This window comes from Apus apus, chromosome 3 (assembly GCF_020740795.1).
Source record: "Apus apus isolate bApuApu2 chromosome 3, bApuApu2.pri.cur, whole genome shotgun sequence".
NCBI classification, from domain to species: domain Eukaryota; kingdom Metazoa; phylum Chordata; class Aves; order Apodiformes; family Apodidae; genus Apus; species Apus apus.
Genome location: NC_067284.1, coordinates 100,378,548 through 100,392,944, shown reverse-complemented (window position 1 = coordinate 100,392,944; position 14,397 = coordinate 100,378,548). Strand labels below are relative to the sequence as shown.

At 42.4% G+C, this 14,397-nt stretch overlaps 1 protein-coding gene across 3 annotated transcripts in view; it reads right to left on the bottom strand.

Annotated features, from left to right (window-relative positions):
- The window catches only part of PLAGL1 (PLAG1 like zinc finger 1), a 48,410-nt gene that overhangs the window by 20,963 nt on the left and 13,050 nt on the right, over positions 1-14,397 (bottom strand). For all 3 annotated transcript variants that reach the window (XM_051615652.1, XM_051615653.1, XM_051615656.1), the window contains one exon: positions 7,485-7,527. In XM_051615652.1, coding sequence (XP_051471612.1) covers positions 7,485-7,503 — 19 coding nt within the window. In that variant the 5' untranslated portion in view covers positions 7,504-7,527. Of the gene's footprint in view, positions 1-7,484; positions 7,528-14,397 lie in introns of those variants that run through there.

Genomic DNA, 14,397 nt, shown 5'->3' with positions numbered 1-14,397 from the left:
TCCATTTACTGGTAGAAAGAAACAGGCAGGTAGAAACGCTTTGGAGAAGGAAATGTGAGTTTACTGCAGGAGGCAATGAGGAAGCCTGGCATGAAAGCGAAGAGATGCTGTACTCATCCTGTGGCTGGAGAACTTGAGGTCTTTAGAGGCAGTTATAACTAAATGAACCAAGCTGCAGCTATTGAGAATAAAAGTACAGTGTAAAAACCATGGGACATAGTTCTGCAGGTAGAAATCTATACAATTGGCTCTACTGATGTGCAATTAGCCACATTATGAAAAAAGGAAGTCCATGTGGAGAAGTGAATACACAGACACCCAGGACTAGTGGGTGTTGAGACTGTGGAGGGCCAATCCTGGAAGAATGCTCCCAACTCATATTAATCAGTGGAAACAAAGTCTCAATAAAACTGGAAAATCATTTAACTTTTGCAGTGAACCATCCAAACTTCCTACTGGTATTTCATTTCGCCCCAAAGAACAACAAAAAAGTTGTGTGGATTTTTTTTAAATAATGAATCTTGAAGCATATATTTAAATTACTGAAATGTATAAATATTATTTTAAAAGCATTGTTTTTTTGTAAATGAAGGGTCATTAACAGCTTAGCAGACCAGCTAGGCTCTTACTGTGCATCACCTTCAAAAGAGAGGACTCAGCCAAAAACTTCTGTCACTACTTGCTTAATTTTGAACACAAAAAGGATGCTTGATCCCCAGCTTCTCTGGGAACAAAATGAGTAGGAGACTCTCATGATCCTGTTAAAATTATTCTCCTCTTTTAAGGCATGTAGTGTTTTCTTAAAAAAAACCAGAACAACCAACATGGACATTGGGAAGCTCTGCTACTGAACAGACACAAAAATGTATTTCTGTGAAAAAAATACACAGGCAAATGTCATATCTGTGTTTCCATTTACTTGTCCCTTTTTTCCTGAGATTTAAGATACATTTCTTTTTTCTACTCTAAAGACTTCCAGTGGGAACCATAAGATAATTATTGAATGTCTTGACTGATACTGCACTGAAGAAACGTCCATCTGAGCTTTAACAGACTGATCAGGAAAGGATAATAAAATTGTCAGCAAAAATTAGGCAGCAGTATCCTACATTTTCCTTGTGCTAACTATTCTCCTCAGGCATATGGATAGCCTTGAGTTTAGTTGTCTAAAATAGAGAACTACAAAGTACATCATTACAGAATATTATTGGAGAATTATATCTGAGAGTTGCAAAAAATTGTGGGTTTAGAACAAATTGCAGATCTTTTTACACAAATGAAGCACTCCAAACTCAGATTATAATGTAACCCCATAAAGTCCTATTTATTCAAAGATGATTCAGGGAGCGGAACATCTCCCTTATGAGGAAAGGCTGAGAGAGCTGGGTCTCTTTAGTTTGGAGAAAAGGAGACTGAGGGGTGACCTCATCAGTGTTTACAAATACGTAAAGGGTGAGTGTCAAGAAGATGGAGTTAAGCTTTTTTCAGTGGTGACCAGTGATAGGACAAGGAGTAATGGATACAAATTGGAGCATAGGAGGTTTAAGGTGAGTATCAGAAAAAATTTTTTTACTGTGAGAGTGACAGAGCACTGGAACAGGCTGCCCAGAGAGGTTGTGGAGTCTTCTTCACTGGAGACATTCAAAACCCGCCTGGACGCCTTCCTGTGTGATGTGCTCTAGGTGACCCTGCTCTGGCGGGGGGGTTGGACTAGATGATCTTTCGAGGTCCCTTCCAACCTCTATGATTCTATGATTCCCCTATTGACAGTCATCTCAGTAGGAGATTACATAAAATCTGAATGCTTTTTCTCCATTAGTTTCTGATTAATTTGTAGATTCTTCAAACTATTTGCGAAAGCCTCAAAAATAAAAATAATAGTAGTCTCTGCTGCAAAAATCGAAGAAACAACATTTCAAAGCAAAATTGCAAAGACCTGATTCCCATTTTCACACTTTCTTAGCTCAAAGAACAGGATCAACAGATGGTAAAGGCATCACCTTGGGGGAAATGCACCATCCCTCAGATATATATTTGTATAACCCTGGTCATTTAACATGCATATTTACTTAGAGCTGGGTATGATCACATATCCCACTTTCTTACTCTGCTGGTTAGAAATAAATTATTTTATTTTATACTCCTTCCACTTCAGCATTGACAACAAGGCACAACAATATTCTTCTTTTCTAAAAACCCTTGATGTTAGAACAGGCAAAGTGACAACTGTCTTGCCAAAACATTCCCATGTACTTCCCTACATACCTCTGCCTGAACAGTCTGCTAAGTTACACATCGCACACTCTGCCTTGCCTTATTGCCCAAGTAAAGGAGAACAAATGCCGCCTTTTATGCCACACATAAGTTGTCTGCTTTCTTCTTCATTATACTAGCTAAGATAGCTCTGATCAAGTGAGCTTTCCATGACCAAGATTCTTTTCTACTTACACTGCTACAACTACCCAGAAATCCTCACTGGTCAACATTCTAATGACACATCTATACTACAGCATTAAAATTGCCTACAAAAATAACTCCTGTCTACCTTAAATTTCAACTATAAACTAGCCTTAGCTTTAAATGTTAGTGGCTTCCAATGTCTACCACTCACAAATACACATAAGTGAGGTCAAAAAAGCTCTTGAGGCAGTTGGATAAAAACTATGACAATAGAGTTCAAAAACACAAATATCAGCCTGTTTGAGCTCAACATTTTTACTTCAGTCAAAATCATAAATGCATTTGCTTTTTTTATTTTCCCTCCAAAAATCTTGTAAATTTAAAGGTAGATGCCACAAGCAACAGTGCTGACACTTTGCAGTGAAACAGTATATTTTTATTTTTTAAAGAAGGTCTGTTTGCATAGGGAGCCCAAATGCTTCCAAGAAAAACGGTTATTTGCTGCAGAGAAGAGCAAAATGAGCCAAAACCAGTAAGATTACTCGCTCAAAGTCACCCAAAGCAAAAACGCCACACCGAGGAACACAAACTACTCCGATACAATGTGACACAAACTACTCTGATAAAATGTGGAACTTCCTAAACACTTCCCTCAAAATGAGAGACTTACTCAAGAGTTTCCAAACAACTGCATGCATACACAAGCACTTTGAAGCAGGTTTGCAACACAAAACCAGCAATTCGTACCAGTACAACAGCAATTATTCCCTTCGGAACTTGCCCTTACACTTAAACTGACAAAAGGAAAAAATGGCATTACTTAACTTTTTTTTCCTGCAGTCTTAAGTTGGCCACACCTGAAAGTTGTAAGCTCAGCAACCTTTTTCTTCAGTCACCACAGAAACTAATATAGAAACTCTGACCATTTGTTCTCCTGTTTTCAGTAGAAAATTTACATATGAATTACACACCAAATTCCTTTGGTCTGATAAACTGTTCTGGACTCGAATGAAGAGAATACTGCTTCTTCATTATCATCCTCCTCTTGCTACTCTTTGCTGTCTTTACAACAAAAAACTGCGCATGCAAAACCAGCAAACTTAAGACCATCTCTTGCCTTGAGCCTAGGAACAGAGGTTTGGAAATATATCCTTACATTTCAAGGATTTTCTGCCAGACAGGGCCACTTGTGAGTCACTGCCTTGTGCCTAAGTTTTAAAGCAGCAATTTGTACCAGTCAAGAAATCATCTGATGCAGTTCAACTGATTCTCAAGAACATAAAAACTGCATATAATAATCTACATAAACGACTGAAGTTCAGGACCTGATTGCAAGACCAAATACCAAATTACTTCTTCTTACTTTTCATATTAATTAACAGTAGATAGAGAACAAATGAACATACACAGAGGCTTAGAAACAGCACAAGAGTCACTTGGTCCCCGTAACAGAATAAAATTCAAACACTTTTGCATTCAAGAAGACAAACGCAAATGTTTCATAATCACTCTACGCATGGGAAATAAAAACATTCCTTACCTTCTCTAAAATGGCACTTTTAGTAAAAAGTCAGGCTATGCTAGAAGGTGGCAGGAACCGTGCCATCTTCCTTCAGCAGACTTTTCCAAATGTCCCTGTGCTCAGCTAAGTCTAACTCTGCTCTGTTTTGTTTCCCCAAGAGGACCCATTCAGCACCATGTGCTCCTTTTCAGCTGTCAATAAACAGAAGCAGTGAATTCCCAAGCGCTTCACAAAGCTAGTTAGGCATAGCCATTCATTTCTTCAGGAAAACAGGGCATTGATTTCAGCAAATTCCCAGGGAGCAGCTACAACAAAGAGATCAAAGACCCACCTCCTTTCCTGCACAGCTTTGGCCTGCCGAGCCGGGAGGAGCAGCGGCAGGTCTCCCGAAAGAGCGGGCTCCAACCCCAGCGACCACCTCATGCTCCATTCACTCCCCTTGCCTTCCTGCGCTCCCGGAACGGCCCCTGGCGCTAACCGTGACAAACCCCTACGGTCAGGCAGCATAATATACTGCACGCTAGTTCATCCAAGGATAAAAAGAAAAACAAGCTCTGAGGGGAAGTCCGTCGCTTCTCCAACCAGCCGAGCCTCAGTAGCTGCCAGACATCTTATAGACTTCTCTTTTTTTTCCTTTGCTTCTCCATCTAAAACAGAGAAACGCTTGCTACCTCAAACTCTTGATGCTGAAACTTCTCTGGGATGTTGGCTTTTTTAATTTATTTTCACAGGCTTGAAGACTTAGCTGCTGGAGTTTGAGGTCCAGCCACAGCAGTCCTCTTATTGTGAATCTATGACATTTTCTTAGTGCAATTTGCCCAGCAGCATTTTTTTCCTAGGAATCTAAGAGGGTTCAGTCTGGTTCAGTTAGATTATTATTTTTTAAATTATTTATACATCTAGTCTTCATCAATGTGACCTGGAACAAGATTTTAAATCCTAGAATTTGACCTCGTACTGAACCAAGCATTAGTGAAAGATGGGACTGGGTGTTTAGGCTACATGTCCACTATTAAATAGTAGGAGTCAGAGACTTGTTTCCTGGTGCTGAGATGACCTGGCATCTGCTCCACATGTCTGAATACTCCTCATCTCCTTCCCTTTTCCCCCACAAACAGTTCTGTTACATCCAAACTTCTTACGTGGAACAGAGCCTGGTAGATGTTATCCCCAAAAGGCACACTGATGCTACCTGTTAGCATAGGTGAGTCCTAAGCTTTTGGCTCATTTAATTATACAAAAACAGGCAGAGAAATCTAGAGTGACTTCACATCTGTACAAATTTGCCATATTGTTCTTTAGTGTTCTACTGTGAAGTGACATTTTTCCAAGACACTACCTGGCTGTCACAAAGCCCATATGCATGTGTAGCTCCACCAGCTGGAACCTGGGAAGTCCCCTGGGCACTGGTACTGCCTCAACCCTATTCACACGTCTCCAAATGAGAAGACAAAAGCCTATTCCTCTAGCATGACTGAGTAACACAGAACCTGCCACAGCACAAGCAGTACAATACTGAGAAGACCAGGGACAGGTGGTAGGGGTGACTATCATTGCACAAAAGACAGCTGAGGACACAAAGAAATAAAAGAACTACAGAATTATCTAAGCTGCAAGAGACCTGTGGAGATCAACCAGCCCAGCCTACTGCTGAAAGCAGGGCCTTAGCCCTGCTAAGGTTAACACCTTAGAGGGTTACCCAGGGCCTTGTCAGGCCATATCCCAACTATTTCCAGTGTGGGAAATTCCACCACTTCTCTGGGCAGCCTATTCCAGTGTTTAATTGATCCCATGGTGAAAATACCTCTTATGTCCAAGGGCATCTCCCCTGAAGCAACTTATGGCATCCTTGTGCACCCATCTTCTACATAACCATTTTTCTACAGGAAGACTGTGAGAGGGCTAGAGCACCTCTCCCATGCATACAGATTGAGAGCGCTGGGGTTGTTCTGGGGTTGTTCAGACTGGAGAACAGAAGGCTCTGAGGAGACCTTATAGTGGCCTTCTAGTACCTGAAGGGAGCCTACAGGAAAGCTGGAGAGGGACTTCTTACAAGGGCTTGTAGCAACATGACAAGGGGGAATGGATTAAAGCTGGAAGAGGGGAGATTTACGTTAGACATTAGGAAGAAATTTTTTAGTGTGAGGGTGGTGAGACACTGGCACAGGTTGCCCAGGGAAGTTGTGGAAGCCCCATCCCTGGAAGTGTTCAAGACCAGGTTGGATGGGGCTTTGAAAAACCTGATCCAGTGGGAGGTGTCCCTGCCCATGCAGGGGGGTTGGAACTAGATGATCTTTAAGCTCCCTTCCAACCTAAACCATTCTATGATTCTATGACTAGAATCCCCTGAGCCTTTTCCAGGATGAATACATCCAGCTCCTTCAGCTTCTCAGGTGACAACTTCTCTAACCACCTGATCATTAGCATGAGAGAGGTGCTGATGCTGAGCTGGAGAAAGATGAAACTGCCAGGGCACAAATTGGCTGAAACAGTCAAATGAGCTTAAACATCTAAGTAGAGTTGAGGAGTCTTAAGTGATATTGACCAGGACGACTGGGCAGTCACCCTGCCCTCTCTCTTTAACATTTCCCTCCCAACCAGCAGTTTTGCCTGTTGTATAGTCAGGCATATTACATTCATTTTAGAGTTCTCCCGGTATCTAAATGGCACTTAAGCATGCCCCAAAATCTGCAAAACGGCAGATAAAGTTCAAAATACGCACTTTGAAATAACTTGGAAATACAGATATTGCCTCCACAGATAGCTGCTATCTTCCAGTCAGTCACTGATTTTTTAATATTTATTAACAGATTACAGTTATTGACCAAAAAAAAAGTTTTCTTTGTGCCTGTGAGGAAGTACTGGAGACTGATAAAAGGAGTTTCTGAAATTCCCTTCTCTTATACTGCACAATGCGCAGTTGAGCAAGGAGGCAAGGATAAAAAATGGCAGCTGAGGCAGTGGAAGGACTCCAAAAGAAAGCATGTAGAGCAGATCAATAAGCATAGAGAATGTGGTTATAACTGCAGTTAGCTTAGGCTGCAGCACCCAAGTGCAAGTACCAGGGAGACCTGAGTGGTAGTTTTTTGCAGTAGAGGAATATGCCTGATATTCTCCTGTTGAAAAAGAAGAATGGATAATAGGGATGAGGAAGTGAGCTTTAGATGCAACTTGGATAATGATGCCTTGGAAACAGAGGAGTTAAATTCACAAAGTGATTAAAAAATCCCAAGCACATCACTCAGCAGTCATCTGGGATGGTATTTGTGCCAAAGATAGATAAAAAAATTCTATCTAAAATGTTTAAGTCTCAATGAACCAGTCTGTTCTTATACACAGGCCAGATTTTTACAATTTTACTCATATTAAGTCATGCCTTACTCCAAGAATAATCCTGTTGATTATAATGGTAATATTGTTCCACAGATGTCTCAGAAGAAATGCATATGTAAAAGCAGACTTTATACTTAAGATAAAAAACATCAATCATGAGCACATCTGGGAATCTGATAAAAACATATGGTACAAAAAAATCACTGTGAGATGATGGAAATGTACTTACATAGCAGGTCTGTGGACATGTTTACAGATCAGGCAAAGGAAACCTACATAAAATAAACAAAAAAAGAATGATCAGTTTCCTGAACTAGTATTATTCATGTTTAGCCCTCATGCTAGTTATCATATGCATGGTTTTTTAGTTCTTTAGGAAACGAGAAGACCAAACCTATGGAAATCTAACAAGGAAGAATTTCAATGCATAGAGAAAAGAGTAAACCCATCTGTTTTTTATTCCTTAATAAAAAATTCAACTGAATTTCACACACAATGTGAAATGAAAATATTAATGTAATACATTTTAATTAAGAACAATTAACTGTATCTTACATCTTCACTAACACTTATTATCAAAACAATTTTCAGGCACCATATATTCTACCCCATTGCATGCCCTTCTGTGTTTAAACCTGCTATTTCTGGTACCCGTATTAGGAGTCTCCACCCTTGCAAAGTCAAAGGGAATATTAACCAGCTACAGGAGAGGACATTTTATTTGCTCCCTTGAAAGACTCCCAGAAACTTAGAGCTTTCTGCTTAACTTTGTTCATCTTGTTCTCTTCCCATTCATCTGTTTTTGACTGAAATCTTACTATAAGCACATAGGGGCAGTGTCTGTCTTTCTGTAGAACCCTGTACAAATCTTGAAAATTTCAGGCACTGTTTTGAAGGTGTATGTATATGATTTAGGGTGAAAACTTGACTTTGATGAAGACAGGTCAAAGATAACATATTCATTTTTAAAAACACAACTATCTTTAGTAAGATACTTCCAAATTAATTTGAGCTGGCTAGGAGAACTGAGGGAAGAGGAGTCTGAAAGAAGATAACAAAGATGACAGGAAAAAAAGATTGCAAAGATTAAGGAGAATGGAGGATGAAACAGACTCAACGGGAGTAAAGAAGTGGTAAGACAAGGTGAATACAGAGTACAATGAGGTAGAGGAGTTAGTGGCCTGCTGATGAGAATTTACCAAGAAAGAAGCTGCAACTCTGCCAGGCTGTCTGTAAGCAGGATTAGGAAGCTGAGATCCACTTGTCTGCTGAAATCTAGGAGCACACAGTAGTGCCATTTTGAAGTTTGAGAAGATTAAGGTAATATTTCTATTGATCCACTGTAAGCACCTAGGTCTTACCTTGAAGACACGCTGTTTGTACCTGCATACAAAAGCATCCAGGCTGAGCATTCACCCCACCATGTACTCAACAATGATGTACATACAGATCATAGCTACTACTACCCAACGTAACACCTATACTGACTACATAAGCATACAATGATTACATAAGAGTGATTTGCAGTGGGGGGTGGTGAGGGAGAGCTGACAGGTATACTGTAGTCTTTATTCCAGAAAATAGAGATTTTCAACATAAACCCAAAAAGATTCCTCCCAGCTTTGGGCTGCACACATTCGCTAACATCAGTGAGATGAAAGAGACAGGAAGCAACTCAATAGAGACCTTTAGCAGGGGCAGAATCTAGTTGGAGGCCTGTGACTAGTGGAGTCCCTCAGGGGTCGGTACTGGGACCGGTGTTGTTCAACATCTTCATCAACGACCTGGATGAGGGAACAGAATGTACCTTCAGCAAGTTTGCTGATGACACCAAGCTGGGAGGAGTGGCTGACACACCAGAAGGCTGTGCTGCCATTCAGAGAGACCTAGACAGGCTGGAGACTTGGGTGGGGAAAAACCTGATGAAGTTCAACAAGGGCAAGCGTAGAGTTTTGCATTTGGGGAAGAAAAATGCCATGTACCAGTACAGGTTGGGGGCTGACCTGCTGGAGAGCAGTGTAGGTGAAAGGGACCTGGGGGTCCTGGTAGACAGCAGGATGACCATGAGCCAGCAATGTGCCCTTGTGGCTAAGAAGGTCAATGGCATCCTGGGGTACATTAGAAAGGGTGTGGCTAGTAGGTCAAGAGAGGTTCTCCTCCCCCTCTATTCCGCATTGGTGAGGCCACATCTGGAGTATTGTGTCCAGTTCTGGGCCCCTCAGTTCAGGAAGGACAGGGAACTGCTGGAAAGAGTCCAATGCAGAGCCACAAAGATGATTAAGGGAGTGGAACATCTCCCTTATGAGGAAAGGCTGAGAGAGCTGGGTCTCTTTAGTTTGGAGAAAAGGAGACTGAGGGGTGACCTCATCAGTGTTTACAAATACGTAAAGGGTGAGTGTCAAGAAGATGGAGTTAAGCTTTTTTCAGTGATGACCAGTGATAGGACAAGGAGTAATGGATACAAATTGGAGCATAGGAGGTTTAAGGTGAGTATCAGAAAAAAAAATTTTACTGTGAGAGTGACAGAGCACTGGAACAGGCTGCCCAGAGACATTCAAAACCCGCCTGGACGCCTTCCTGTGTGATGTACTCTAGGTGACCCTGCTCTGGCAGGGGGGTTGGACTAGATGATCTTTCGAGGTCCCTTCCAACCCCTAGGATTCTATGATTCTATGATTAAGACACTACAAGGAAAGACACTTCAGTTGCTCATGCACAAGCATCTGGTGTCTTCTGAGATGCCCTAGGACTTCTGAAGCACCCATATGAGGCTGATAGCTCTTAATACTGGTTACGTAGGTGTCCTGGTTTGAGCCAGGATGAAGCCAATTTTCCTCCTGGACCAGGATCTAGAAGCTAGGCAGGGCACATCACGACAGAACTAGACATTTATGTTTCAGCAAATTAATTAAGTCTGACGGTATTGCAGTTTGTTTTTACAAGAAGCCAGACAGAGCCTGGGAAGGCTGATGGTACATCACTTCTGTCTGAGATCAGGGGGACTGCGGAGGAGGCACAAAACAGAAGTGCCAGAATATCAGCTTTCCTTCTGTAACCTCTGTCCTCTGCCAAAACAGCTGCAACCAGTGAACATACAGCTTATGAGCTGGCTTTTGTCCCTGACTAGGACTGTGTGCAGATGTGAGAGAGAAGCAGAAAAGGGGCCTGCATGCCAAAAGGACATCATCAAGTCCTATTTCCAGGTGAAAAAAGCCACTCCAAGAGCTGCTTTGTAAGCAGCAAGTGTCCCAGCCTGATTTCCATCACCCACATAATACTTCCTTTCTGCAAAAAAAAAAAATATTCTGCAGCTTGACTCCATTCTGGCTGTGAGTGGAGGACTTGTCTGTGTTGTTAATTTCTAAGAATTTAGGCCCTGCAGAGGGAAGGAACACTGGACTTTCATGGCATCCACATGTGACTGTACACATGCCAACCTTTGTCATCCCCAGACACAGCAGGCTACATGTTGTCAATATCAAAGCAGTGCCATCAACTAATAAATATTTCATTCCTCCACTGAATTATCACGCAAAAAAATTTCATTTTGCTGACACTCAACATGCAGGGCAATTACCTGGTAAACCATCACTACATGATAAGCTCTGCCCTTCTGTATGGTTTATTCAGCAGTTTTATCTTCATCCTCCCACATCTGGTCTGCACCAGTCTTCTGTCAGAAGGAAGGCCATCTTCAGACCATCCTGTCCCCATTCCCCACATGCCTGCCACCCAATCATGTTCCAGTGACTTTGTGGTCCATTAACACCCCAATCAAGGTTTGGTTGAATTGTTCTGTGGTGCCACTTTGGTGGTAGTGGAGGGAGCATAGAGAAGGAGCACATATTCCCTGGGACAGAAGTCCCTATCTTTTGATACAGAGACAGTCACAGCACAGAATGACACTAACACAGTACAGAGCAACACTAATGTCTGTGAGATACCTCCACTGCAATCAAAATACTAATCTGCTGCTGGAGTGGGGGCAGCTACCAGAAGCCTGAGAGATTCTCCATTAATTTATTACTGAGAGGCAGTTACAAAAATCCCAGCAGAAAAGCGCTATTGCACAGGTTGTTTCTACCCTCCCTCCCTTTTTGCCCAAGGAATGCCTTTCCCTGCATGAAGGAATCAGTCCATGGCACTGCCCCTCAAGGCAATGAAGGCTCTTACCAGCAGAGGCAGGTCACCCTGCACAGAGCTCTACTCCTAACTGTCCTCAGACATCATCATTTATACAAGACTGCTGCAGATTTGCCCTAGAGAACAAGGGCATTATGAAGACAATAATGATAAATCACCAAAGTGTTTTTCTCCATGGGACATCAAAGCCCGAGAAACTTTCTCTTTTTTTCTTCTATCTAATCCTCTCATGAAGCAGCATTAGCAGCAGCAACCCCACAGTGCCCAAGCCCAGCCCTTGGGAGGGCACAGGAACTGCAGAACAAGAGGGAACATATCTGTGAGAACATCCCAGTCACTGCAACACAAACTGCTTGCAGAACAACAGCAGCAACTGAACCAAAACTAGGAACCGCTTCTCCCTCTTCTAGCAGCAGGTCAGGACATTATTTCTGACAGGGTGAGGGTCAGAACAGAAAGGTGTATTTGCAGAGGCAAGGGAGTGTAAGCAGAACGACAAGCTCCTTCATAAGCTGTGCCAGCTCTTCACCAGTTACCCTCAAAACAGAGCCAGAACTGCCTGTCCTCTTAGCTGCAGAAAACCACCACCATCCCTTTCCTGCTTCAAGGTCAGCCTTCTCATGCATGAGGGCTCCTCTTGTGTAGTGTACTGCCCCCTGACCAAGGGGGCTCCAACACATGCAAAGTCATAGCAGCCATTTATGCTGTGCCAAGCAGGCAAAGTGCCTGGTGGTTTGTGGCCACATCAGCCACTTGCCAATCTAAACTTAGCTGGTTGGCCAGTGGCCATACTGGCTTCATTTTAACGCCCCCATTGGCCAATTTTCTGTGTTTTTACTCCTTGTAAATCACACTGACATACCATATTGACCTTCATATTAAGTGTTGCAGGTATATAGGCCAAACTTGCTGTGCTGCACACACAGCCAAAAATAAGTTGTTTGGGATTGCTCTTAAATACTGTCCATTCTCATCAATGGATGGGCAGAAGAAGAGGAGAAGCAGCGTGAGGGATATTTCTCATACATGAAAATTGTGGCCCAGATATTAATTTGAAGCAGAGCTTTCTGAGGTTTTTACAGGCTTTCAGGTATCAGGAAATTAGCTTATGCATTTGAATAGGACTTGACAGGCTAGGTATAACTGATGGTTAACAGTCTACAGATAGCAAAGCAGTGATTACAGGCACGTTGGATGATGAAAGGTTCCGTGCCTTGCAGTGATGAAAAGGGGCTATGCCCCGGTTAGAGGAAGTGAGGATGAGTTCTGCACTGCCTATCAAGAAGGACACACTGGAGTACATCTCTGAAGGAGCCAGGATGTTTAGGTTTTTTCTTGGTTGTACCACCACTGCCACAAATTTAAAGACTACGTATTTTGTGGTTTAGAAGTGACAGTACTGGGCACACTGTAGGCATGTGTGACTTGGGACGGGTATACATTGTGGTGGTGGGATTGCCCTGGGATGCCCAGTGGGAAAAGGAATGCCTGTTACCCTTTCTGATGCAGAGGACATGGGAGTTATTAAATCAACCAAGCCAGTTTCCAGCCCTGTGTCCACTGCAGGTCACAGGATGACAGTTTTACCAACCAGCACTTGCTTCACTGGCCCTGAAACTCATCTTTACCAGAGAATGGACTCCATGGCAAGGTAAGGTAGGCCAGGAAAAAGCTATGAGGGACCTTTGCAACATCTGCAACATAAGACTACAACTAGCTGTCCATGACAACTGTCCTGTGTGCAACATCACAACACTCTCACATGGGTTTGTGTGTCAGAGCTCTTCTACTGACCTGACTCTCTTTCACAAGAGGTACATCTATCTTCCGTGGCACAGAAAGCCAGAGGAAAAGCAGGCATTGATGTAGGAAAAGAATTTACTAGCAGCAACAGGAAAAACTTCATACTACCACACTGGCACTGTGTATGATACCCTTAAGCTTGTGTGGTGATGCCACCTGTAGATGACAACAGAACATGCTGTCTGCAGAAGAGACGTACACAATGCAGAGACAAAGATCTGAATAACAGCTTTTAAACTATGAATCCACTGTAAGCAGAAACATGGCTGCTCTGAACTAGTGAGCACCTACTGCAGAACAGCCCCAAGCCCATCAAGGTTCTTCCAGAACTCCTTACTTTGATTTCAGCACAAATGCAATGCCAACTGCCAGCACAGGCATAGTCTTTCTAATGATTCTACATTATACCTCTCAAAAACGCACCTCAGCTTCATGCTGCACACCAGAAACCAGACACCGGAAGACTCTTCTCCTGATGCTGTGAAGTCATCTGTCCATCTGACTTGTGCAGCTGAAAAGGGGACACTGCTATACTTCAGATATTCTGAAGAACATCCAGGACAACTAGTTTATAGATTCCCAACAGCTCCACATAAAGATGATTTTGTTATCTAGGTACCTTTTATCACATTTTAACTAAGTAAAAGTAAAACGCAAGTAAAAGTATTTTTTCAAGACATCCAAGGTAAACAGCAGAGTTGCAGATGTCTTTAAAATACACAACCACAGATGTGACAGGAAAACCACACTTAACCTACTTACATGGAGATTAAATCAGAAAGGACTCTCTCTCCCTCCTTACAGAAATCTGTTGCCACGGTTGAACTTTCAAAGTATCTTATGTCTCAGGTTTCATCCATCAGAAGAAAACACCTTCAGGAGACAACACATCTATTACTGAGCATTAGCATTCCACTAGTGTCCCGACTTGTTCTCTTTTGGCTGCTGCCAGTGTCCATGCTGGGCTAACAATGTTTCTCCTGACATAGTTTCTCTCCTCCCAAATTCATGAACAGGAAGGAAAATCACAATGACATAGAACTGGTTTAAGTATTAACGCAGAACTAACAGGGGAAAATGAATATGCAGGGCTGAAAGCTGAATTCAGAGACACTTTTGTAGATTTTCTGAAGTTTGTGTTAGTCCCACATGTGCATCCACAATCAGGATTTGGTAGGTGTTAAGTACAACTCATC